Genomic DNA, 23,166 nt, shown 5'->3' with positions numbered 1-23,166 from the left:
CACTGGCAACCACGGTTGATATTTACTCATAGAACATCCATACATTTAATAATTACCCCTGCTGTGATTGCACCACCTTGTAAAAGAAGTTACCCAGAGTTTTGAGACATCTGCTAACACCCAGATACATGATTTTCTCAAATTTGGAGGGAAGGAAACGGACCCTACAAATGCGTGGCGACCATTAAGAGCACAGAAAACTAAGTCAGCAGCACAGTTGAAAGTTTTCAATATGCCAAATTCTTGAATCAAACTCAGCAAGTTTAGAGAGATTCAGATTTGTGGATGCGTTCTGCCAAATGGAGACAGGAGTTCTGGGTTGGGAATTCTAGCGCTCCAAAGAGCAGCACTAAGGACAAAAAGTTGAAAGCCAACTTGTATGAATGCAAAATAATCCCATCCTATGTCCTTGCTAAAGCATAAGAATGATGAGATGACAAGGTTGACAAGGTTTTAAGATCCTTTTAACAAAGTAAAAGGCTTTTGGAAGCTAAAACCAAGAGACATTACTTACTTCATCACTGAAATTCCGGAAGGCAGCAACTCTCTCCTCTACACAATCCTGGCTAAGAGGTACAAGCTTTAGGCGTTCAATAATCTTCAAAAAGAAAAGCAGGAATCAGGGAAGATAATCAATGTTCTATGTACCATACATTAATAAGGGATGGTTTTGAAGTGTTAATGAAATGTTCCTGATTCTATTCAAGAGAAATAATTCTTATTTATTATCTCCTCACTTTGTTGAGCAGCAGGAATATTTTGTTCAATATCTACAAAACAGCTCCAGAAAGATCTTCCTGATCATCAAGCAACAGGAGAGAAACATATTTTTTAAATTCCTATAGCACTGCAGCACCTTCTAACTCATTAAATACAGTTTTTTCTTTTAAATGATGTTATTTGAGACATTCTGGGCTTTCAAAGGCATTAGGAAGGCTGCACTTCAAACAGAACTCTTGAAACTTACATCAAAGGCCCTGTCAACGTGACCAGCATGATATTCATCAAAAAACGTGATTAAGTCTAGCAGAAGGTAGAACGTGGAGTCAATGGACTTCTTTGCACTTATCCCCTGAGCTTTGTACCTGAAAGAAATTGGTTTACAATTTTATTGCTCAAAATGGCAACAATTTATGAATGTGCTTGTGCAACTCTTGGAAGCAGAGACATACAGCACAAGGGCAGAAGGCATCTAACAAAGGACAGCCTTAATGTTCCTTAACCAGGAGGCAGAATTCTCACAGGCTGTGACTTTTTAAAAATACTTTTATTCACTTTAGTTTTCCATCTAATCAGGCTTTTGTTTCCTTTTAAATGTTTACACTTCCCATATTCATGGGCAAAACAGTGACAGGAACCAGAGACCTGCAAGGTAAGCACGGTATAAGCATATTTACCATTCTGGTTTATAGTAGACAATTCTCCAGTAGAACCACCTGCTTCAGGCAGGAAGTTAAGACTTAAAACTAGATTAGACACCTCTGCATGCTCTCTCAAGCTGCACCTGCTGGGGGATGAAATGGAGGACTGTCTGCTCTCACTCCTGACAGCACAATGTCAGCAAGAGGCTCCTTTCCAAAGAAAATAGCAAGAATGGTCAAGTACACAGAAGAGGCCTCTTGGTCTTTTCTATTGGGTGTCTCCCCTGTTCCAAAATCATCACAGAAGGAAAGCTGCACTGCTACATTGCTGTCTGCCAGTACATGGTACAACAGGAGCCCTGTACTGCATTTAATTGGCAAGAAGACGAGCTAATTGGAACCATTTCGACTTTGCAATCATGAAGGTTTGCAGCTGTAAAGTGGCATTATTGCACAGTCATATTTAGCTCTCTCATCCAGATCAAAACAAGTAGCAAAACAAAGCCCATTACGGCCTTTGCTGAAGCTTAACCTCAAGCCATAGGTTTAATTCTCATTAATGTCTGCTACCAAATGAGGCTCTCACTAAGTCAATACGGCACCACTCAGTCAGCAGCCTGACTAAATGAACCAAGGGCTGACTGAAGGAGTGACTGGCAAATGCCACTTGTCAAAAGAAGAAAGGCAAAGGTCTTTGACTGAAATCAATACATTTCTGTATTTGCCTTCCTAATTTCCAAGGGCCAGCAAGCCTGCTTGGTTTATTTTATTCTCTCACACCACAATGGTTGAGGAGAAGCTGCAAAACATTTCTCACAGGTATCCACATTTTACCCTAGTAAAATATAGGAATTGTCCATGGCAATCACTGCACCAAAAGACAACGATTTTAAAAATCCCAAAGCTATTTTGCAATTACATCCTTTCAGAAGCAGGTTATTGTTAGCTTCTAGCTGCTAATAAATCTTCAGCACTGACGTCTCTCAAACATGTATCCTAATTAGCACAGGAACACTCCAGGAGACATTCCTTCTGGTCACTTCTCTCTCTTTCTAAACACCACATGGCACTTTCCTGAAGTAACAGGCTGTGGAAATGAGGTCCACTGTTACATTAGCCATACACCCACCTCAGCTTAAATGTTCCCTTTTTATCTTTCATTAAACAGCACTGGAATAAAGTTCAGCTACTGAACTCAACACTGCTGTTACAATGCAGAACATTATAGCTCTTTCTTACTACTATTTCAAACAAGTGCATTATATGCCATGATTCTGCAACTGTTATGATATTTTACTTTAAAAATCACCTAAACCATACAATTCACTGTATTTACTGATCCTTAATAGACTCTATTTACAGCTGGCAATCCTGCAATTCCCTTTTCCTGATTCACCTACAGATAAAGCTTCTTGCCACATTTACGTGCCCTTCCCCTGAAGATTATGTTTCTGGTTTCAACACCTCAAGCTGTAATGAGCAGGACAGGATAAATTCTGACCTCTTCTCTGTCTTCCCAAATACATAGCCGGGGATGTCACAGTCCTGGCAGCAGAAAAAGTCAGGAAGTAATACCACCACCTTCTCTTACCTCTCAGCAATGGAATGGGCCATGTTCTTCAACCGCTCCTTGTTTGACTGGGGGGTGCTGATCTGGGGAATGACAGGACTGAGGAGCTTGTTCATCAGTTCTAGAACTTTGTCAGGATTCTGTTGGTATCAAAGTTACACACAGATACAAGGAGCATGATGGGACTTAAGTGTTTTAATCTCATTGAAGAAGCAGAAAGGTCTCATGCAGCAGTGCCTAGTGCAAGCTCAGAGATGCCTCCCTCCCATAAAGGGTCAAGATCGCATTAGCTATGAGTAACATAATCGTGCTGGCCCATATGGAAAAGTATTTTCCCCTAATTTTCCTCTAAAACAGTGGCTATGGTTCTATCCATTTTAATTTCAAATATATTTCAAAAGGAAACAAGAGTACTCACTATAAAGCCCAACTATTTTAGACTTCAATTCAACATCTATGAAATTGGAAGAGCACACTCCAGATAAATAACTTCACTAGCCAGGATAAAATCATGCATGGGGCAATCTCTTCAAAAGGCCACATTGATCAAGAATCAGGATGTCTTAAATAAGAACGGGTTGGAGTGCAAACCATCTGGGTTTACTCTTGAAAACCACACTCCATTTAGCCAATGGCTCTGCTTTAACAGCAGCAGGAATAATCTGCTTGAATTACAGAATCCTAGGATCGTTTGCGCTGGAAGGGACCTCAAAGCTCACCCAGTTCCAACCCCCTGCCATGGGCAGGGATACCTTCACTAGCGCAGGTTGCTCCAAGCCCCTTCCAACCTGGCCTTGAACACTGCCAGGGATGGGGTAAAGGCAATTCAATCTCAGAGATTAAATTTCGCCTCCTAATCACAGAGAGAATGTTTGGAAAAAAAAATGGTGAACCAGGTAGACATTTAAGGTGGCACACGGAAGATATTTACCTTTGCAAGGTCGTACAGTTTTGCAGCTTCTTCAAACAATCCTTTATTTTCTGCTGCAGAAGCAACTTTGTTGATAATGGGTTTTGTGTCACTTGTAAACTTGTCTATCACTCCAGGCTAAGGAGGTGAGACAAAAACCAAAGGAAAGAAGAGAAATTAGGATGTCTAAACCTCCTAAATATTCTGTCAAGCCAATGAATATTTTACATGTTGGATTATGTTTAGAATGGCCTGTACATTTCCATGGGAACATGTAAAAGGGACACATTAAAAATAGGAAGAGCTCTTGTGAGAGAGACTTTCTCCAAAACAGAGTCAGCACTGAGACATCTGCAGATTCTCATTCATTCAATATGACCCCAATAACAGGTCAAATTCTAAATTACTTTAATTGCTGATGACACACTACACAAAAGACTTCAGAATATAATGTGCCAGGGTCTCCAGGGATGCTGTTTGTGTATATTGGCAAGACAGGTTGTGAAATCTTACATGCATAAATGAAAGGGTGACAAGAATTTCAAAAGAAACAATAAACACAAGTAGAATAAAAGAAAGAGTTAATGATATCTGGAAAGGATTTTACTGTAGCTGAGGATGTAAAAATAAGACTATATCATCTAGAAGAATTTATTTTAATTAACTAAGATTGCTATTTTCACACTATAAGAACACAAAAATACAGTTACATTTAAAGAGAACTGAGTAAAGTCAAGAAAACAGGATTCAGCACTAATGGTATAATCTAAAAACTATCTTACAAAGAACCGTAAAATGAAAAAATATTTGTAAAGCTGATTGAGTTACCTTGCTCTCATGTGCGCTATCTCACTGCATTTAAACTGACAGAATAAAAACATCTAAAAGAAAGTCCTGCCAAAACTAACTTGTGTGTGTGTCTCCCTTGTTTGGTTTTTTTTTTTCTGACAGTCACAATGTTCGCAGCAAAAGCCCTAATCTTTCAATTAAGATTTAAACAATTCTGGAGTCTGCCTTACACAGAAAGATTCCAAAGTTGCCACAGCAAACCACAAACCTTCACTGATTATCTAAAACTGTAATCATGCACATGCGCTCTCTTCTTTTCACATGAAACCTTAAAGTTTCCTTTTCTTCTGAGCATGTAAGCTTACATTTTACTTTTAGATTACTGCTTTTAAAGCAGACATAAAATCCATCACAACTAAAACCAGCTGCTCTTTGATCCAATACTTGCTCTCATCTATATGGAGAGGACAGATCAGTTGTGGCTATGTCTGGGGTCTTTTAGCCCTTATTCCCTTCCCTACAAGAATTTGCAATGGGCTGCAATACACTTCTCTTTTGAGGTGAATGAGGATAATGTCATAAAGACAGTTTTCACACGCACACTTCAGTTAACAGAATAATCTCCCACCCACTTACAAGCAATTCATTTTTGCTAATTGCTTTTTACTAAGGTGTACTAAATTCCATTTCTCACTATAAAAATGAAATTCAGACCTCGCTGAAGCTACCTGATGCCACTTGTTTCTTTAGTTACACTGGCTGTCTGCAGGGACGCTCTTTGCCCTGCAGTTCCTGACCTGAAATTCTGTATTATTCTGTAGATCTGTATTATTCTGTAAAAGGATCTCATACTCGGAGAACTTGTATGTATTCAAACACAGTAATAATTTGGCTAGTGAAAAATAAAGAAAAACAAGATAGTCTCATGACTAGCTTGGAAATCACACAGTTTCTACTTTATATGTAAAACATAAATTTGTCAACTCACCTTCCTACTCCCATCGTTTTCCAGCTTTCCAAGAATCATATCAAACTATATCCACACAGATGTGAAGAAAAAAAGGAAACAAAACCAGAGGGATGAATTGCACATATTTCACAACATATTTCTAAGTACAAAGATGCAGTCATGGATGAATAAAAAAACCAGCGATGGATGTCAACATTATTTGTATATTAACAACAGGAAAAAGTAAGTTATTAAATATCTTAAACATGGTAATTATGAGATCTCCCATCATCTACATCTACATCAGGCAGAAAGAGTAACAACTGTTTCAGACTATCCTGCCTGATAAAAATGTCAATGAAGAAATGAATACCAGTTTAAATGAGGAAGGCAAAACATGGCCAAACATACCTCTCTGCTTTCAATTACTATTTCACTAACACAACGTAAGAACATGTTCTCTCCTTGGCTGTCCTTCTCATTCCTACAAAAGAAAAGGAAGGAGGAAGGTACTCCTGTTTCAGAGGACTTCTTAGATACTGCTTATTCTTAATAGCTAGGAGAAAATCTAGAGACATGGATTAGCCCCTACCTGAGAAAGTAGAAATACTGCAGAGCTTCCCTTGGATCCGTTGATTCAAACTTACGGGTGTAAAGCATCAAAAGCCGCACAAAATTCAGACGCCTGACACCAGGAGGGTCACCAGCTTCGTGGCTTACTGCAATGTCAGAAACAACACCATCGAAGAATCTAATGCCAGGAAGTGTTTCTCTGATCTTCACCTCAAACTAGCCAGAGCCATGATCCAGAGCTCTAATGTAACTAAAACAATTAACTTTTAGGAGATTGTGCTGATAAACACTGCTTGTTTGATCAATTATATAGACCTGCAGTGTCTACAGGGTACTCTAAGGGCTCAGAAAATACTCCTTTATTGCCAAGTCAATGTGCAGGACTTACATAGCTGTGCACTCTGCCCAGAAGATTTCAGGAGCAATTTTAACTCAAACAGGACCAAAGCAACATGAACAGCATGACAACGCAAGCGCTCCATCCGGAAGAGAAAAGCAATTGCAGCTTCAAACTGTGCTGTCAAGAACAATACTTGGAAGTAGAGGAAAGGCTGCTGGTTCACTGCAAAATGCGATTCACCTGAAAGAAAAACCACAACACACACACAGAGCGTAAGTGAAAATGATTTGACAACCAGAGATCGCTGACAGAGGACGCTTCCTGTCACAGTACATCATTATTGTTTATTTAGTGCCAACTGAAATGAACACCCTGGACAAAAGTGAATACCTAATCACACACTAGTGCCTTATCTATAGCTGTTCCACTGAAAATAGATTGCAAAAGACCACAGCAGACGTATTCAGGAAGACGTATTCAGACGTATTCAGGAAGACGTACTCAGGAAGTGAAAGAGATAAAAAACCTCCTTTGTTCTTTAATACAACGAACCATCAACTCCGATAGATGCAATAGATTCTCTAAAGACCACAATTTTTGCCTTCATTTACACTCATGCCAAGAGGTACAGCTAAGGTTAAAAACCTGGATTTTCCTATTCAGCAACACCATGGTAGCTTATTGTATTTCTTTTCCACACTTTTTCATCTGAGTGAGTGACACTCTAAATTAGAAGGTGTGGAGAATCAAATTCTGTATGTTTTGGATAGTCCAAGTGAGCTCATTTTGATTGGTTGGAAGATGATTAAGGGAAAAGATACTCTCTTGGGCTGTGGACATTCGTAAGACTTTCTGAAGTGGAACTGTGATTTGGGTCCCCAGAAAATTACTTGAATTTAAGGGAAACAATGAACAAGATATATATGGAAAAAGCCTTGGAAACACATGCCTACATTAGGTAATGATTGCTTTTCTGTTCTGTATTCCACAAGTAGGGAGTTTTCCTAAAAGACCTTAGCATATTTATGGTGAGAAAAAAAGCAATCTATAATTTAGTACAGATAAAGTACAAATAGCAGCAGTGTTGTTCACAGATGAATATTCACTCTCTGGATTGCTGGGAACAGACAGGACTCATTCATCATGTCTTCCTGAAGTCTGCCATTGCTCTAGGGAAGCAAGAAACAGAGCCCCAAGTAACACACCTCTGTGGTTTCTTACCATAGTCTTCTAGCAGCTGCTTCTGGAACTGTGATAATGTTAGTCGGTCTTGTGGGGAACTTGCACCATCGTCATCAAAACACACCTGGTTCAGCTAAAAAAGTCATTCAAAAAAATAAGCACAGATCTTTCAATTTAATCTTGTGCAAGGGATGCACTCAGAATGTATTTGTTCCATCTGCCACCCCTTCTAAGATTCGACCAACTGACTACAAACTACTTCTAGTCACAACATCACGTCAATCCATTGCTGGAAAGTAAAGATCTCTAACGTAGCAACAGCAGAAATCTATGCAGATATAACCCAGAGGTCCTTCTCTATCTGTCCATGCCATCAAACTCTGATGCTGGGACTCTGAATACTCAAGCAGTAATTAAAGGCAGCACTTTTTTACCCAGTCTTAACAAATACCTCATTCTACTCACTCTTTCAGATAAAGGGGAGAAATGGGTACTGACCAGTACCCATCATGCCCCCATCAAAACTTTAAGGACTTTGGACTGCAGTAAACATCAACAGCATCTTCTTCCAATGGACCCCAACATTTCAGCCATAATCCATCCAGAAAGGAAAATTCAAAAGGATCCTCACTGCATCAAGCTAACACTATTTGTAAAAACAGCTGACAAAGATGAGTGTCAAATGTAGAACATGACACTTCCAAAAAGACAAGTGTCCCCAAATTAACACCTCAGAGCACAGAGGGTAACAGAGCAGCCCTGGGACTCAGGTTCCCAGCCCTTCACTATCCCCAAGGTCAAGTTGGATGCATTACACTGACACAGAACACCCCACCTAGAAGCAGGGAGGTTAGCAGAGCACTGAAGAAGTGCAATACCATTTAGACCTATTCTTAAAGAATCATAGAATGGTTTGGGCTGGAAGGGACCTTAAAGATTATCTAGTTCCAACCCCCTGCCATGGGCAGGGAAACCTCTCACGAGACCGAGTTGCTCAAAGCCCCTGTGTCCAACCTGGCCTTGAACACTACCAGGGACAGGGCAGCCACAGCTGCTCTGGGCACCCTGTTCTAATGACTCACCACCCTCACAGTGAAGAATGGGAAGAAAATATCTTCCCATTAAACGCCATTTATCCTCAGCCAGATAGATCTCTCTTTTCTTAAGGATGCAAACCCGAAAACCCAACAAACACCAACACAACCCCACCACCACACTTACTTTTAGCCAAAGATAGTCTTCTGTTTTATCAGCAACCTCACTCTGGTTATCTGTAATGTCACAACGGCCAATAATACAGTAAACAGCCCTTTTGTAGGGGTCAGTGTTATTTCTCAGAGCTCGTCTGTAGTGAAGACGCAGTTTATTTTCTGTGGCAGGAGAGAGTCTAAGGGGAAAAAGAGTAAAAAAAGCCCAACACATTGACAGAAAAGGCACAAAACCCATCTTTCCCTGTATGAGGAAAGCTGGACACAAATCAACGTATGCAGGTGCACATTTACAGCAAAGGTATAATGACAGTAAGCACTGGCTTATATTTCTTGCACTTTCTATTTACATCTGTAGGTCAAGATTTTGCACATGTGAATTTAAATACCTAATTAAAGTTATGGAGGATCATCTTCAAATACCTACTGTAGGGGAAAAAAAAAATAAATTCAGACGACAGCCTCTTTAGGCGTGTGTTAATGTTGTGGTAGATGGGCCATTTTTGTCTGACTCTGCTACTTCATCGCTTCAGAAAAAGAGAGCTCATAAAGTCTTTGGGTTAATAACTAACAAGTGAACAGGTAGTTGTACCATGAAGTCTTTTAGGAGAGACACTTTAATCATTAAATACTGTCATAATATTCTTTGTCATTCTATTTCTTATACCTCTTGTAGAGAATTTTTTAGAACTGAATCAAAGTGTTCTCCTAGACTTTGTTTTTCTCACATTGTTTGTCGAATCTGCAGGCAGAGTACCTTTTGATAGCTGTAATAAAACCCACATAAGTCAATTATGCTCTTTATCATTAAAATGTTTGTAATGAAAACAAGGACAGTGCCTTCACTAAGGTTTCTGGAACAATCTTGTTATAATGAGCACTCCTAGATATTCTCTACAAACCAGGTTAATTTATAGAAGAATAGCATGGCATACACTCAATAATTGGCACTTTGATTCTTTTTCCCTCTCTCTAAGACACAGATACCTTCTTGCTCACATTTTCATACCTGAAAAGCCTCAATGCATTCAACATGTTGCAGGATAAGGGCTTCCCACATATGAATGAAACTGTTCTAGGTTGAGGTGCGATATTATAGGTTCATGTCCTGGCACTTAGTAGGACCCTCTGGCTTCCCCCAGTTTCAGTCAGCACCTTAGCACTGTGCCATGTTCACACTTCCCTGAAGGGAGCACAGTATTAATACAACAGCTGACCAGGCACTGGTTTGAAATTCATTGCAAGTGGAAAGATAAAGAAGACCACCTAAACCACCACAGCAGAGTTCAGAGCACACCTTAAGCTGCACTGACTCAACTACTTGCAAGCATGTGAGAGTGAATGTCCCTAAAGGCCCTTAACAAACACTACTTGCTTTTATCGTGTAACATTATCATGAAAACACATGTAGAAAAAGCATTCCCCAAAGGAAATTCAACTAAATTTAGCCATGGGGAAATAAAAAGACATGGGATTTGTGACAGAAGACTAAATCTCATCTACTGTATGCAGCATCCTACCGTTACACAGAGCTGATACTATGGTAAAAAAGCAAAGCTACCACTGTATTATTTTTGACATGTAAATTTTTGCATATTTTAAAACGACTCTTTTTCTATGAAAATTTCTAGACTAAAAAGCCACAAATTAAAAAACACAAACTTCTTACATGTACTTTAGACAGGTAATACAAACACCAGGCAGTTATCACCACCAGAAGAGACTTGAGCTGCTTCTTTCTACCAAGCCACTGATTATTTCATTACCCCACAGCAATTCCCACCACTCACAAAGATCTTTCCTAGTATCTCTCCTAGTCCCCAGTTACCTTTTATCTTTACTGTGCATGTACTCCTGGAACCAGGTTTTAAACTCTCCCAGCTGGTGCTGTGCCCGTTTCACCACATGCATGGCTGCAGTCAAATCTCCACAGCGCATGCAATAGTAAATCAGTGCCCAGACAGGACGTCCTTCTACCTCACCGTCCTGAAAACAGAGTAAGAAATAATCAATATTCTTCTTCAAAAGCAGTATATTTGAATTAATTTTTTTATCATTTGCCTCATTCATTATTTTTGCCCTTATACAGACACACTGATTTTGGTAAAATATTCTGTTTGTGTTAAAGAAGCCAGAGGTCATGAGGTTTAAGTCCTGAGAAAGCTGTGCACATCCTAGCAGCAAAGGATGGAACACTCTTCTGTTTGCCCAGATTTTAGTTCTGACAAGCCCAGAACTAGCATACGATCACATGATATCCTCTCCACCCAGGAGGTACATTTGGATTAGACCACCGAGGTAGTAAAATCATTTGTACTGAAACAGAGAGACAAACCAATCCTGGATCTCAGCAAGTAAGAAAAGGACAGCTAGACGCAACTATGCAGTCTGCAATGTTATAATTTATTATTTTTTAACTTTAATGTTTCAACCCAGCCTGCTTGTTTATCTGGTAATTTTGTACGTGTGCTGCTATGCACTTTCTACGATGTGCAGATGATCAGGATTTTATTCAGATTCCTAAATAAAAAGCTCAGGTACAGTTCAGATTAATTCATTACATATTTAGTCATCAACAACTGGTGTCAGCATATTACAATAAGTTTAAAAAAAAAGAGTAGAAACAAACCAGAGAGAATAAGTTACTGCTTTTTTGAATCATCATATTTAATACTTGCTTGTTGATCTCTATAAAGACCACCAGAAGAGATCATGATTTCTAGAATTTAGAACTGGAACTACTGAGTACCACCCTGCTTCAGGACTAGCTCTGAATTCAAAGTGATTGTGTACTATCTTCCGTTTTCCTAATGAAAAAATGCAGGAGAAGGAATCAGAGAATCACTAACTAGTTTGGATTGGAAGAGACCTTTAAAGGTCATCTAGTCCAACCCCCCTCCAATGAGCAGGGACATCTTCAACTAGATCAGGTTGCTCAGAGAGCCTGGTTCCCTAAAAGCAGTTTAAACAATAGAAAAAACACCAGAGGCTGCACTAGTTTCCTGGGTGTGCTGGAGCAAACAGATTTGTGTTACTATTTTAGCTTAGTGGCTGAAAGTGATGGACATACCTGGAGACCAGGGACAGGTGCAGGGAGTTTGATGTTCAGGAAGCTGCAGACTAGTTGGAAGGTCCCTGGTACACCACCCAGCTGAGCCTGGTGCAAGTTTCCAAAGACTGTCACAAAGGTGTAGTTTTTGTAACTGAAAAACACCACAAGCAAAACAAACGTGAGCAGACTGAAATACACTTGCTGCAAAAACATCCAATGCCTTTCAGATCCAATAGAATTAGTCATTTAAAGCTAATTACCTTGATGTTCAAACATTATCGTTACAACAAAATGAGGCAAAGTTTCTGTCCATCTAGGAAGATCCTTGTGGTCAGCAGTCTCAAGAGACACCATGTTTGTAGTCAGTGGTGGACTGCTCCAGGTTCAGCTCTCTATTATGAGGTTCTTCCCATTAAGTTCTCTTAGTACTAAGTTAAACTCAATTAGCTAACTGGCAAAAAAAAAAGCCTTCCCATCCTAACACTTTAACTATCAATCCTGTCACAAAAGAACATTTAAGCACCACAGATGTGTTTGTCTTTCCTCCCTGCCCCAAGGACAAATACAAACCTTAGGGCCATGGACTTACAAGAAGAAAATCATAGAAGAGGGGACTTTAGAGAAAAACAACTGGTAAAGACAGCTTTGAGAACACCTTCTAAAATAAACTATCAAAGCCTTTAATCAAGGCAGATCAATTTAACAAATATTCATGCTTAGGAGGAGGAGTTTTGAAAGTCTGTACATTGAAGAAATACATTGAAGCAGCAGCAATAACTTACATTTAATTCTTTTTTTTTTTTCCTCTGCAGACCCTGTACCACCAGACAATAAAACTGAAAGGCTGTGCTAAATGTAGGCAAGTATCACTCAATCCTCATAACTAACATTACGGCAGAGTTACGCACATGATCCTCAGGGCTTAAGGCTGCAGTTACTCCAAAGCAACGAATGCAAAAAAAGCTTTACATCTCCTCCTTGTACCTGTGAGGGCCTGGTGAAGCATGGGAAACACCCCAGTATTAGCTGAGTCCTGCTAGGAAAGAAAAGCTTCAAAGCAAGGCACAGGGTTGGTTTGGGTTTGGTTTTTTTTTTGGGGGGGGGGGAGGTTTGTGGTTGGCTTGTTTTTGTTTTTTTTTCCTTTTTTCCAAAAAATCCAGGCTGAAGGGCCCAATTTCCACAATTGGGGGAAACAATATGTAACTAATTCCTAATTCCAGTTAGCAGATAACAGTGCTGTGAATATTTAGCACATTAGATATTTGGCAAATTGGGTTAAGAGTCACTGGCTCATTGCATGCTGCTGAGATGGAAGAACTGGAAACAGAAGATACCTCTCATGTGTCAATTCATCTGTGCAGAGGCAGACACATTGCCACCACCCTGGGTGGCAAAGAGTGCTGATGAGGTGTGGCAACCTACTGCCAGAGGCCAAGAGGCTGTAACATCTCTTCCTAACGTGCTGTATCAGAGTGCAGCACTCGCTGTGCTCAGATGGCAGATCTGTATCCATAACAAATGCCCATGCACTGCACTGCAGCTATTGTTTGCTTCCCACTGCTGAACCAGCCTGCTGGCATCAGCAGCTACACTGCTGCAATATCCACATGTGCAGTGAATAGGTAATACAGCCACCCAGGAATTCAGAGAATCGTAGAATAGCATCACAGAATGGTTTGGGTTGGAAGGGATCCTGCAATGAGCAGGGATATCTTCAACTAGATCAGGTTGCTCAGAACCACATCCAGCTTCGCCCTGAATATCTCCAGGGATGGGGCATCCACCACCTCTCTGAGCAACCTGGGCCAGTATCTTACCACACTCATTGCGAAAAATCTCTTCCCCACATCCAGCCTGAATCTCCCTCTTTCAGTTTAAAACCATCACCCCTCATCTTGTTGCAACAGGCCCTGCTAAAAAGTCTTTCCAGCTTTGGGCTGCTCAATAGCCTGCAGTTCTTCAAGCACTGTCTTGGTCAAGAGCATAGGCCCCATGATACTTGCCAATACAGATGGTAAACCACTTCCCAGAGTCTGAAAATCATTGCTAGATGTCTCAGCTTCAGCTTCTTCAAATTCTACCCAAACTTTTCAGTATAGAAAATGGCATGATCAAAACCTGACTCATTGCACCAGATTTGTCCCCAGTGCTTTCTTCATTTCCTTCCAGTCCTAGCTGCTGGCATTGCTCAGCAATCAGAAAGGAAGTATATAGAAAAGGGGAATGTTTTTGCAGAGGGGAAACAGATCTCTCCCAAAGTGAAAAAATCTTCACATATGACCATGCAGCTATAGAATACTTAAGGGCAACGTAGAAGAAAGAATAAAAGGTCTTTGTGTCTTCTAAACAACCTCCCCATGGATCAAGGTCTTTTTAACTAGAACAGTTTTTAACTAGAACAGCTTTATACTCAAGTGGTTGCTCTAAGCCCTGCAGAACAGAAAAGACAGGCAACAGATGCTTCTGTGAGCAGCATGAGGTAGCTGACCTGTTAATATGTTTGTGTTGCATTACAAAGTCATTCTAGTTTATTATTAGGGAACTCTATTAAACTGTGCTACCCAGAGCATTCGTCTTACCTTTGTTCTAGGTAGCGCAGAGCCTGCCTCACAAACTCCATCCGCACTTCCATGTTGGTCCGGACTTTCAAGGCATCGCTAGCAGGAACCAGGGTAACATCAGTCATTTGTTTCACCATGGCCCACATCTCAGAGATGTTCTGTAAACAAGCCATTCCATGCAACAGTGATGAGTACAGAGGTGAACAACAGCACTGTTCTGAGCTACATGGTGTTCTGATGCTTATGAAAAGCATAAAACCACAAGAGTTATGACAATTTAGATTTGCAGTGGAGATATTGGATGCAGTCATGAAGGTAAGCCACTTCTATGCTGCAGAATTCCAATTTCCCAGGCTTCTCTGCATAATTCTTGTGCAAGAAGACAGCTATAAATATTCCACCTGCAACTGTTACCCAGGATCAACACTGATTTCCAAACCTAGGCTGCGTACTTGGTGCTCAGCCTCCTTCCCATTTCCAGTTCAGACTTCCCACTCAATAAACAGCATAGCAGCATCAGCTTTCCATGTAAGCAATTGCTTTGGCTGCCACTGGAAAGCTGTGCTATCAACTGCACAAAGAAATATCTAAAGGACGCTCATCACTTGGACAAAGATTAGGTTTTGAAAAAAGGTTGAAAGCCATCCAGGTCTGCTCATTTACAAGGACAAGATCATATCAGTGTCTGCAGGACCAGGGTATCCCTGCTGCAACAGCAGAATACTGAGAAATAAGAGCATTGTTAGCTTCAGCAAGGGCAGGTGCTTGATCTCAGTGCTTCAAAGCAGCAAGAACACTCAAACTCACTTGTCCCCAACAAAACGAACACAGCTGTTCAAAGCAAAGATGCACATGTGTAATTCAGATCTGATTGAAGCATTTGCCCCTCTGCTTCTGATCAGGTTTTTGCCCTCCCATTTTGCTAAGTCAAAGGTGGCCAGGTTTGTGTATTTGGGTGTTAGGATTTTTTTTGGGCTGATCAAGGTAAAGCAATTAGAGGGGAAAAAAAAAAAAGGCAGGCAGATCATTGGTTTAAAGTCAATCCTAGGGGCTTTACACTTTGCTAAGGGAGCCTGCTTCAGCTCTAGCACAGTCTGATTGAAGACCTTTCACCTACAACTAAATACATTCAAAAGATATTAAGAGATCACGTTTTGAAAACCAAATATAACAGAAACCATTTAAAATGAAAAGTAATTCCCCCCAACCCCCAACAGCTCATCGCTCATGATGGGACAACGCAGTGAAGCCAGGATCTTTTCTTTTTCCCTGTGCTAAGAAATTTTCTCCATGACCAAGTACATCAAAGGTGGGCCCTGCTGTACTAGGACGATTCCGGTATTGGCTCTGTGCTTTCTGTGGAGCCATGCAATTTTTTTTTGCAATATCAGTATTTTTCCACCGATGTCAGCAGGCTGTTAATCACAGCTAAAACCAGATTAAACACATTTCCTTATGTTAACTCACTGGCAGTACCTTATCATCCAGTTCTGCAACAGCAGCGCAAAGGTCCACCAAGTTAGGCTGCAGATGTCCATTCACTATCTTCTCATTATAAATATAAATCTGAAACATATTAAAAGTAAGCAAGCTTAACAGTACATATTGCTCCCCTTCTTCCTCCCCAGCTGCAGCAGCAAAATCTGAACCAGACTTCAAAAACAGTGTCCCTTCTGCTCCCCTCCCACATTAGCCCCCTCTAATCCAATACAGGATGAATGGGCATCAGCAACTACCACCCTTCCACAACACAGTGAAGCCTGAAGCAAGCAGCAATCCAGCTGTTCAGGGGTTCTGCATGGCAAAGCACTGTGCTGAATGCCCAGTTGTACTAATTGTAGCTAATTGGTGGAAGACAAAGATTCAGAAGAGACCCAACCGCTGGATGGCTGTGATATTCCCCTGCACGGCAGCTTCCTACCTGCTGATATAAAAGAAACTATTTTGCTGGTTTACGGCAGTATTCAGGGAAATTCGACAGATGCAAGGAAATGGGAACAGAAACACGGCCCTTCCAAACCTGTACATACACACACACTCCCGGTTTGATTTAAATTTTTTGTTAATTTAGCTGCTTCTACTATTGTCTCTTCTACTCTCAGCCTGAAGACCTTCCAGCTACATCTGAAAATAATAATTCCCAATACGAGAAAGGTAGCGCCACTGTACTTTAAGTCCCTTTTGCACTTGCTACTTCTTCAACGTGCCTAGTGTGCAAACAAGATGCAGTGCAAACAGAATCTGGCATCAGTGAAATCACGTATGTGGACTTCACCATGTTTCTATGAAACAGCCTGAACTATCCATGACGAAAAATTAATCATTTCAGTCTAATTAAAACACATTTCATGACAGCTGATAAACTGAAATAGCACGGACTGCCTGATCTCCAGCACCCCTAGAAGTGGTACTGCTAGAGAGGTTGGGCTTCCCATATTCACAAAGTATCAGGGAAAAACATCAAGAGCCTCAAAGTACAGACATAATTATGCTATAAGGAAGACCCTTAATGCAGGTATATTACACAAGCAATGAAATGAATTAATCATAGAATGGGTTGGGTTGGAAGGGACCTCAAAGCTCATCCAGTTCCAACCCCCTGCCACGTGCAGGGATACCTTCACTAGAGCAGGTTGCTCCAAGCCCCTGTGTCCAACCTGGCCTTGAACACTGCCAGGGATGGGGCAGCCACAGCTTCTCTGGGCAACCTGTGCCAGGGCCTCACCACCCCTCACAGGGGAGAACTTCTTGCCAAGATCTCAACTCAATCTTCTCTCTGTCAGGTTAAAGCCATTCCCCCTTGCCCTGTCTCTACAGGCCGTTGCCAAAAGCCCCTCCCCAGATTTCTTGTCACCCCCTTTAGGTATTAACGTACTATTAAGATCCACTAAATCAAACATACACTGTATCAGCACAATCACACACCTCACTTTGTGATTCATTACTTCATAGTTCCCATAACTGAACGCAGATAGAGAACAGCAGCTGTACAAGCTTCTATCTGGCTCAGCAAAGAATAAGCCAATGCCCACAATAACAGTAATTTGCGCAGATTAGGCAATGCTTTGTCTGTGTTGTTTCAGATATTCCATTTTGAAAAATCAAGTGCTTCTCTTTCATTTTGTTTCCAACAGTGCTGGTAAACAGATCATCTCATATAACAAAAGTAACAAATTGCTCATGTAAAGGTTCATCTTTTTTCCCTGAAAATTTTCAGAGGGAGTCTAATGCTACCAGACATTAATTCATAGCTGATGCACAAAAGCTTCTCATAAGTCATGCCATTAAAATGGGATATAATTTGACAAACATCAGGATTAATACTTCAGCATGTTTTTTCCTGCATGCACACACCAGAATAATGATCTTCCACAGGTCACCTCCAACCCACACCATTCTATGATTCTGTGTGAGCATAAAGGGAATATAAAGTCTTTATTGTGTACAATTATGCATTGACATGAATTCTAAAAAGCTTTTTTTTTTTTTGGAAAGGTGAAAAGAGTTTCAGTTTACTATACATGCATAAGTGATTTCTACAGTCATAATAGCGTTCGGGATCTCCTTTTGACAAAAAATTCCTGTAGCAGACAGGTAAGTACACTTTTAAGAAGTCAGGCTAAATTTCTGTATTTTCCAATGGCTTTTTAACTCCAGGCAGATATTTTCAGGCTTTACCTACTGTATGTTCTTGCACACTATGCTCACAGATCTGTCTTTTCCCCATCTCACTGTAGAAAACAATATTTAACTATGATTATTTCTTATTTCTACTCACCTGACGAGCATATGCCATCTCCACGCTGTCCAAAGAGCTGCGGCCTGGAGGACCCAACTCGCCAGTGTAGCTGGGCTGTTTAATGGGAAGCGTATTAGAAGGTGTAGAATTACTGCAATGCATTTTACCAGTGTACCTACTCCCATGGAACAGCAGCAAAACCACATTCCTGACAGAAGTAAGGATAGGGTTTTGCACTATCTACAGAGTAAAATGCATAGTCTCACTGCAATACCCCGTTATCTTCCTAATATAGCTTAAACGTTCTGAAGTGACAGAAATCCTCCTTATGCAGTGCACAAATCAACCATTAGTTCTCTAGAATTAAGACACTGGTGTCTCTTGACAGCATCTTGTAATTTTAATTCTTTCCTTTTGTTTCTTGAAAGGTTGCTTATTGTCACATTAGTGTCCTTTTTGAACCTCCATCACAGCAAGGACACAGAATTCAGTGGACCAGCTCAAATGGACCCAGTCTAGTAAATCTGACACCCACTCCAGTTTTGCGCCAGTACCATGGCACAGACACAAAACGGGACTGCAGCAGCTATGTGCTGAGAAGTGCTCCACTGCTGGTCTGCTGCAGGAGGAAGGATGCTGGTAATATCTTGACCTGAAAAACAAAATCATTGTTCTACCCACAGAGACAATGCTAAGATGGAGGTATTTTCAGTGTAGATGAGGGAGGGACAGATGATGGAGTCATGGCATGGAAAATTTGTACTCTTTTACAAAACTCATAACATGCCATAATAGTCTAATGTTGCATAAAGCTATTCTCGTGTTTACCACAAATCACAGGTATGTTTTCAGCATAGCCACCAATGAATATGGATGTTCAATGCTGTGGAGGAAAGAATACTCCCAATTAAGTAACCAATACTCTCTGATGCTTCCTGTTTCCTAAAAATGGAATTCTTCATTTCAGCATCAGCTTTGCAAGTCTTGGGTTTGAAAAGACAGACCCTTTGAGGTAAGCAGCCTTTTAATATCAGCTGCTTCTTAAGCACTGCAACAGCTCTGATGGTCTGAAGATAAAAGACAAGCTCAGCATAAAAGCATAATATTTATTATGAAGCCAACTGACATAGTTGAGCCAAAGAGGAACAGAGAAACTTCGAGAAAAGCAAGCATGTTTTCAGGTTCGTTAGTGTATAACTCAAGCCCACTGATATTCCTCTAAACTGAATCAGTAACTTTTTCCAAGAAAAAGCAGGTACATCTGCAGAGTTTTCAAATTAAGCTTTTTACCACACAAGTCTGTTACAGCTGGCTGCACACCATCATTAGCTGTTTGTTACACTGTACCTCAGCAACACTGGCAGACAGCTTTGCTTTTCCTTACATCAGCTACCCAGAATGTTAGTACCTCACTGGGTAGACAGGATCACTTTCGAGTATTGCTTAAGGACATGCTCTAAGCTTTCCTGGAACAGCTCAGTTAAACGTGACCAACTGCTGCCTGGACAAACAACAGAAAGCCCAAACGCAATGGAAAAATTATTGTTTTCACTTTCAGTTTAATCAGCTTTAAAGTTCAGCTTTGCTGACACCTGTCAGGTCACAGCATGGCAGGACCAATATTCCTGCCATGGCTTGGCTTGTGTTGATTCCAGGAAAAGAGCCGAGAAGTGGAAGCTTTTCTCCAGATGGTATCATCATTCCGTTTCTTGTTTCAAATGAGGATGAAATACTGACAGGGTCTTCAAAACAGTCTTTTCTGGGAACTGTATCCCAAATACTACAAACATATGAACTTCTAAACAGCTATCCTCTCCCTTTCCAAGTCCCTCTCAGCTTGCGGGGAAAGCCTCTTCAAACGCTGGTTACCAGCTGCAGGACGATTGCCTGCGCAGTGCTCAATTTCTGCAGTTCAGGATGAAGAGTGGAAATGGCCTTACCCACCCTGACTCACTACTTTAGTTTTCAGTCTATGCACTGAACAATCTCTTAGTCATTCCCAAATGCTTATCAACTTCATTTGATATCAGTTTAACCCAGGTTATCTTCTATTGTATAGGACCACTCAGTTGTGTTTGTCCCCAATACAGTGAAATATAAATGAATGAAGATATCAAAGATGATCCTGGATGATCCTTTAAAATTGCTGGAATTAGTTTATCACTGCATTAATTTCTCAGTAATAGTGCCATTTAAATTATGTCCAACCTGATTATAAAATCAGGCATTTAGACCTCAGGCAGTATAAAAATGCCTTACAAAAAAACCCAAAAGAAACCCCATTTTTTCTTTTTGCAACTGAACTTAACACTAAAAATATTCTTCACAGTCACTCTTAATGGATACTGATATTCAGAATCATTTGCATTTTTCTTTCGGTGCCAAATCATCTGACAAATTCCTTTAAACCCACCTAAAACGCGACAAACTCTTTGTTCTAAAGAACAAAGAAGCTGTTAAAGCAGGTTTCCTGGGAAACAGACACGACGGCATAAATAGTGCTTCGCAGCCTTCCCCTGTGCTGTGCCAGATAAATTGCAGAGTTATTTCAAGTAACATTAAATTATGGATGTTGTCATTAATTACTGATGAGGTTTCATCTTCTACAACAAGTCAAGAAGGGTACATTGTGACTTAGTGTCACTTTTCAACCAGTGCCCGAACACCAGAAACATAAGGACTGGAGCTTTGTTTTGTGAATCTGGTCCCCTTGTCTCCTGCTGGTGCTTTGCAGCACCAAAGAGCATCCACATGGCTGCTGCTCTGGAGCATGGTGTATGATTGACAGGTTAAAACCTACAGGTAAGGATCTGAATTCAAAAATGCACGCCTGAAACTAAGAAGTAACCGCTGTGGGGTTTGGGTTTTCCTTTCTCCAATTTTACCCTAGCCATTATGCTTTGAGGATCACTTATAAACAAGCTGCCACAGCTGAAACCTGCCACAATGAAACTCAATTCTTTAAATGCCCACTACCAACTTGGCACGTCAGCAAAGAAAAAACTCAGGAACCCCAGAATTTGTCTTGCCTTTCTTTCCTATGCCAGGAGCCACGGAAGCAAGCTTATGTCCTATTTTTTTTCCATCTCGTACTTGTATTCTGGCTTCATCTTTGAATTATTCAACTTTAAAAAAGCACTAGTTCACCGAACTATCTCATGGCTGTGCTAAAAAGAAATTTCCAAAGGAAAACTAAAGTAGTGAGTCAGGGTGGGTAAGGCCATTTCCACTCTTCATCCTGAACTGCAGAAATTGAGCACTGCACAGGCAATCGTCCTGCAGCTGGTAACCAGCGTTTGAAGAGGCTTTCCCCGCAAGCTGAGAGGGACTTGGAAAGGGAGAGCATATCCCTTGGTGGCAAGTCAAAACTTACCAAGCTTTCAAGCAAGGAAAAGATTATAAAAGATGTGTTGAAAAGAGCAGCTAGGTGCATACAAGAAGAATTGCGTTTCAGGTCTGGTTCTTAAGCTTAACTGGAGCAGCAAAAGGAAAAACAGAAGAGTGGGTAATGCACAAAGGACTGCAGAAGTGCAAGTGTGCACACATGCACATGGATCTTTCTGCATCTCTACTCGTATACTGCTTAAACAGCTTGGGCTGTTTTTTTCAACCACATTTGCTTCTCCCTGCCCTGAATTCAGGTCTTTCCAAAACACTCTTCAGAACTGTAATATTTATTCTGAATATTATCCATTTGTGAAAGCTGTAGCTATACTGCACTGCTGTCACGTTTTCATATTTTAAATTAATTTAGCCTAATGATGTTGCTTGTCAAAGGAGTACTCCTTCATTTGCACTCAGCCAAGCGTTCAGCATCACTTGCACATCAAACCCCGTGCTATAAAGATGCATTATTCATCACCCTCATATGCATATGCACATTCCTCAGCAGAAGTCTGGGCAGACATTTTGTCAGCACTCCAAATGGCTTGGCCAGTAGATGCTGTGACTAAACTGAGCTGGAGAAACCCCATAAAAATACACCACGGTGCAGTGGGGGAGCAGAAAGCATCTTGCAATCCATGGGATTTAAGGGATATGAAGACATGATACAGAGGGACAGGACAGGAACTGAGAGCGACAGCGTCTCTCCATCACTGCAGGAGTGTGATACTTGAAAGCAGGAGTGGAAGAAAAAAGAAAAAGGACAAAAGAAACGCCTCGGCACCTAGTGGAACAAGACTCAGAACACACCCCTTGAGAGCACAGGTTCTTGATACCTTGAAAACAAAACTCAGGCTTTCCTCCCATCTTTTTATAAGCTCTGGTTTTCCCTTACAGAGAGAAGGCTGGGCTGGAGGACAAGGAGGAGCAGAAAACCCTAATGGCAAGTCCTGCACTAGGTTCCTTTTCACCATGAGCTTTGCCTGTTAATTGGTCTTATTTCCATGAATAATGTGTTGGTATTTCACTCTGCCCAAATTAGCTTGCCCAAAGCTTGAGAATTGGTTCACAGGCAGACTGGCCCCCTGCTGCATTTGGATCTGTGCCTTTTCAGTTGATTCTCCATCTCCAGAGGATATCAATTAAACCTCTACTATATTCTACAGGCTGTGTCTGTTTGTGTCACACACACAAAAAACTTACTTGACTGGAACAGGGCTTTAGAAGAACAACCTGCTGTGGGGAGGTTAGATAACAGGTTTTTAACACAGTAGATGTACTTCAAACCTCTCAGACCTCGAGACCTTTGACTTCTTGAGGCTAAGACTAGAATATATCAAGGATTTTAAATGCTCTTGAAATGACATACTGATACTACGAGTGCTTTGCAATGGAGAGTGAAGTATTACTGACTGATAGTGTATATTGAGTCTTTAAACTCATTCATGAAAAACATTACAGGGTTTTTTTCCTGCTCCTCTCTCCCTCCAATTTCACGCTTGGCATTTTGAGTGCCAAGGACTGGGATAGCGTCCATTTGACACTGAA

General features: G+C 40.8%; 1 protein-coding gene across 8 annotated transcripts in view; it reads right to left on the bottom strand.

Annotated features, from left to right (window-relative positions):
* The window catches only part of NUP93 (nucleoporin 93), an 82,484-nt gene that overhangs the window by 5,357 nt on the left and 53,961 nt on the right, over nt 1-23,166 (bottom strand). For all 8 annotated transcript variants that reach the window (XM_030512786.1, XM_030512788.1, XM_030512787.1 and 5 more), the window contains 15 exons: nt 18,274-18,348; nt 15,972-16,061; nt 14,514-14,653; nt 11,953-12,085; nt 10,711-10,868; nt 8,896-9,061; nt 7,714-7,807; nt 6,541-6,732; nt 6,172-6,298; nt 5,991-6,063; nt 5,619-5,663; nt 3,863-3,979; nt 2,953-3,071; nt 968-1,085; nt 515-598 (listed from right to left, as the gene is read on the bottom strand). In XM_030512786.1, coding sequence (XP_030368646.1) covers nt 515-598; nt 968-1,085; nt 2,953-3,071; nt 3,863-3,979; nt 5,619-5,663; nt 5,991-6,063; nt 6,172-6,298; nt 6,541-6,732; nt 7,714-7,807; nt 8,896-9,061; nt 10,711-10,868; nt 11,953-12,085; nt 14,514-14,653; nt 15,972-16,061; nt 18,274-18,348 — 1,731 coding nt within the window. The remainder of the gene's footprint in view (nt 1-514; nt 599-967; nt 1,086-2,952; nt 3,072-3,862; nt 3,980-5,618; nt 5,664-5,990; nt 6,064-6,171; nt 6,299-6,540; nt 6,733-7,713; nt 7,808-8,895; nt 9,062-10,710; nt 10,869-11,952; nt 12,086-14,513; nt 14,654-15,971; nt 16,062-18,273; nt 18,349-23,166) is intronic.

Source organism: Strigops habroptila, chromosome Z (genome assembly GCF_004027225.2).
Source record: "Strigops habroptila isolate Jane chromosome Z, bStrHab1.2.pri, whole genome shotgun sequence".
Lineage (NCBI taxonomy): Eukaryota > Metazoa > Chordata > Aves > Psittaciformes > Psittacidae > Strigops > Strigops habroptila.
Note: the sequence above shows the minus strand (reverse complement) of the source record. Positions and strands in the feature narration are given on the sequence as shown.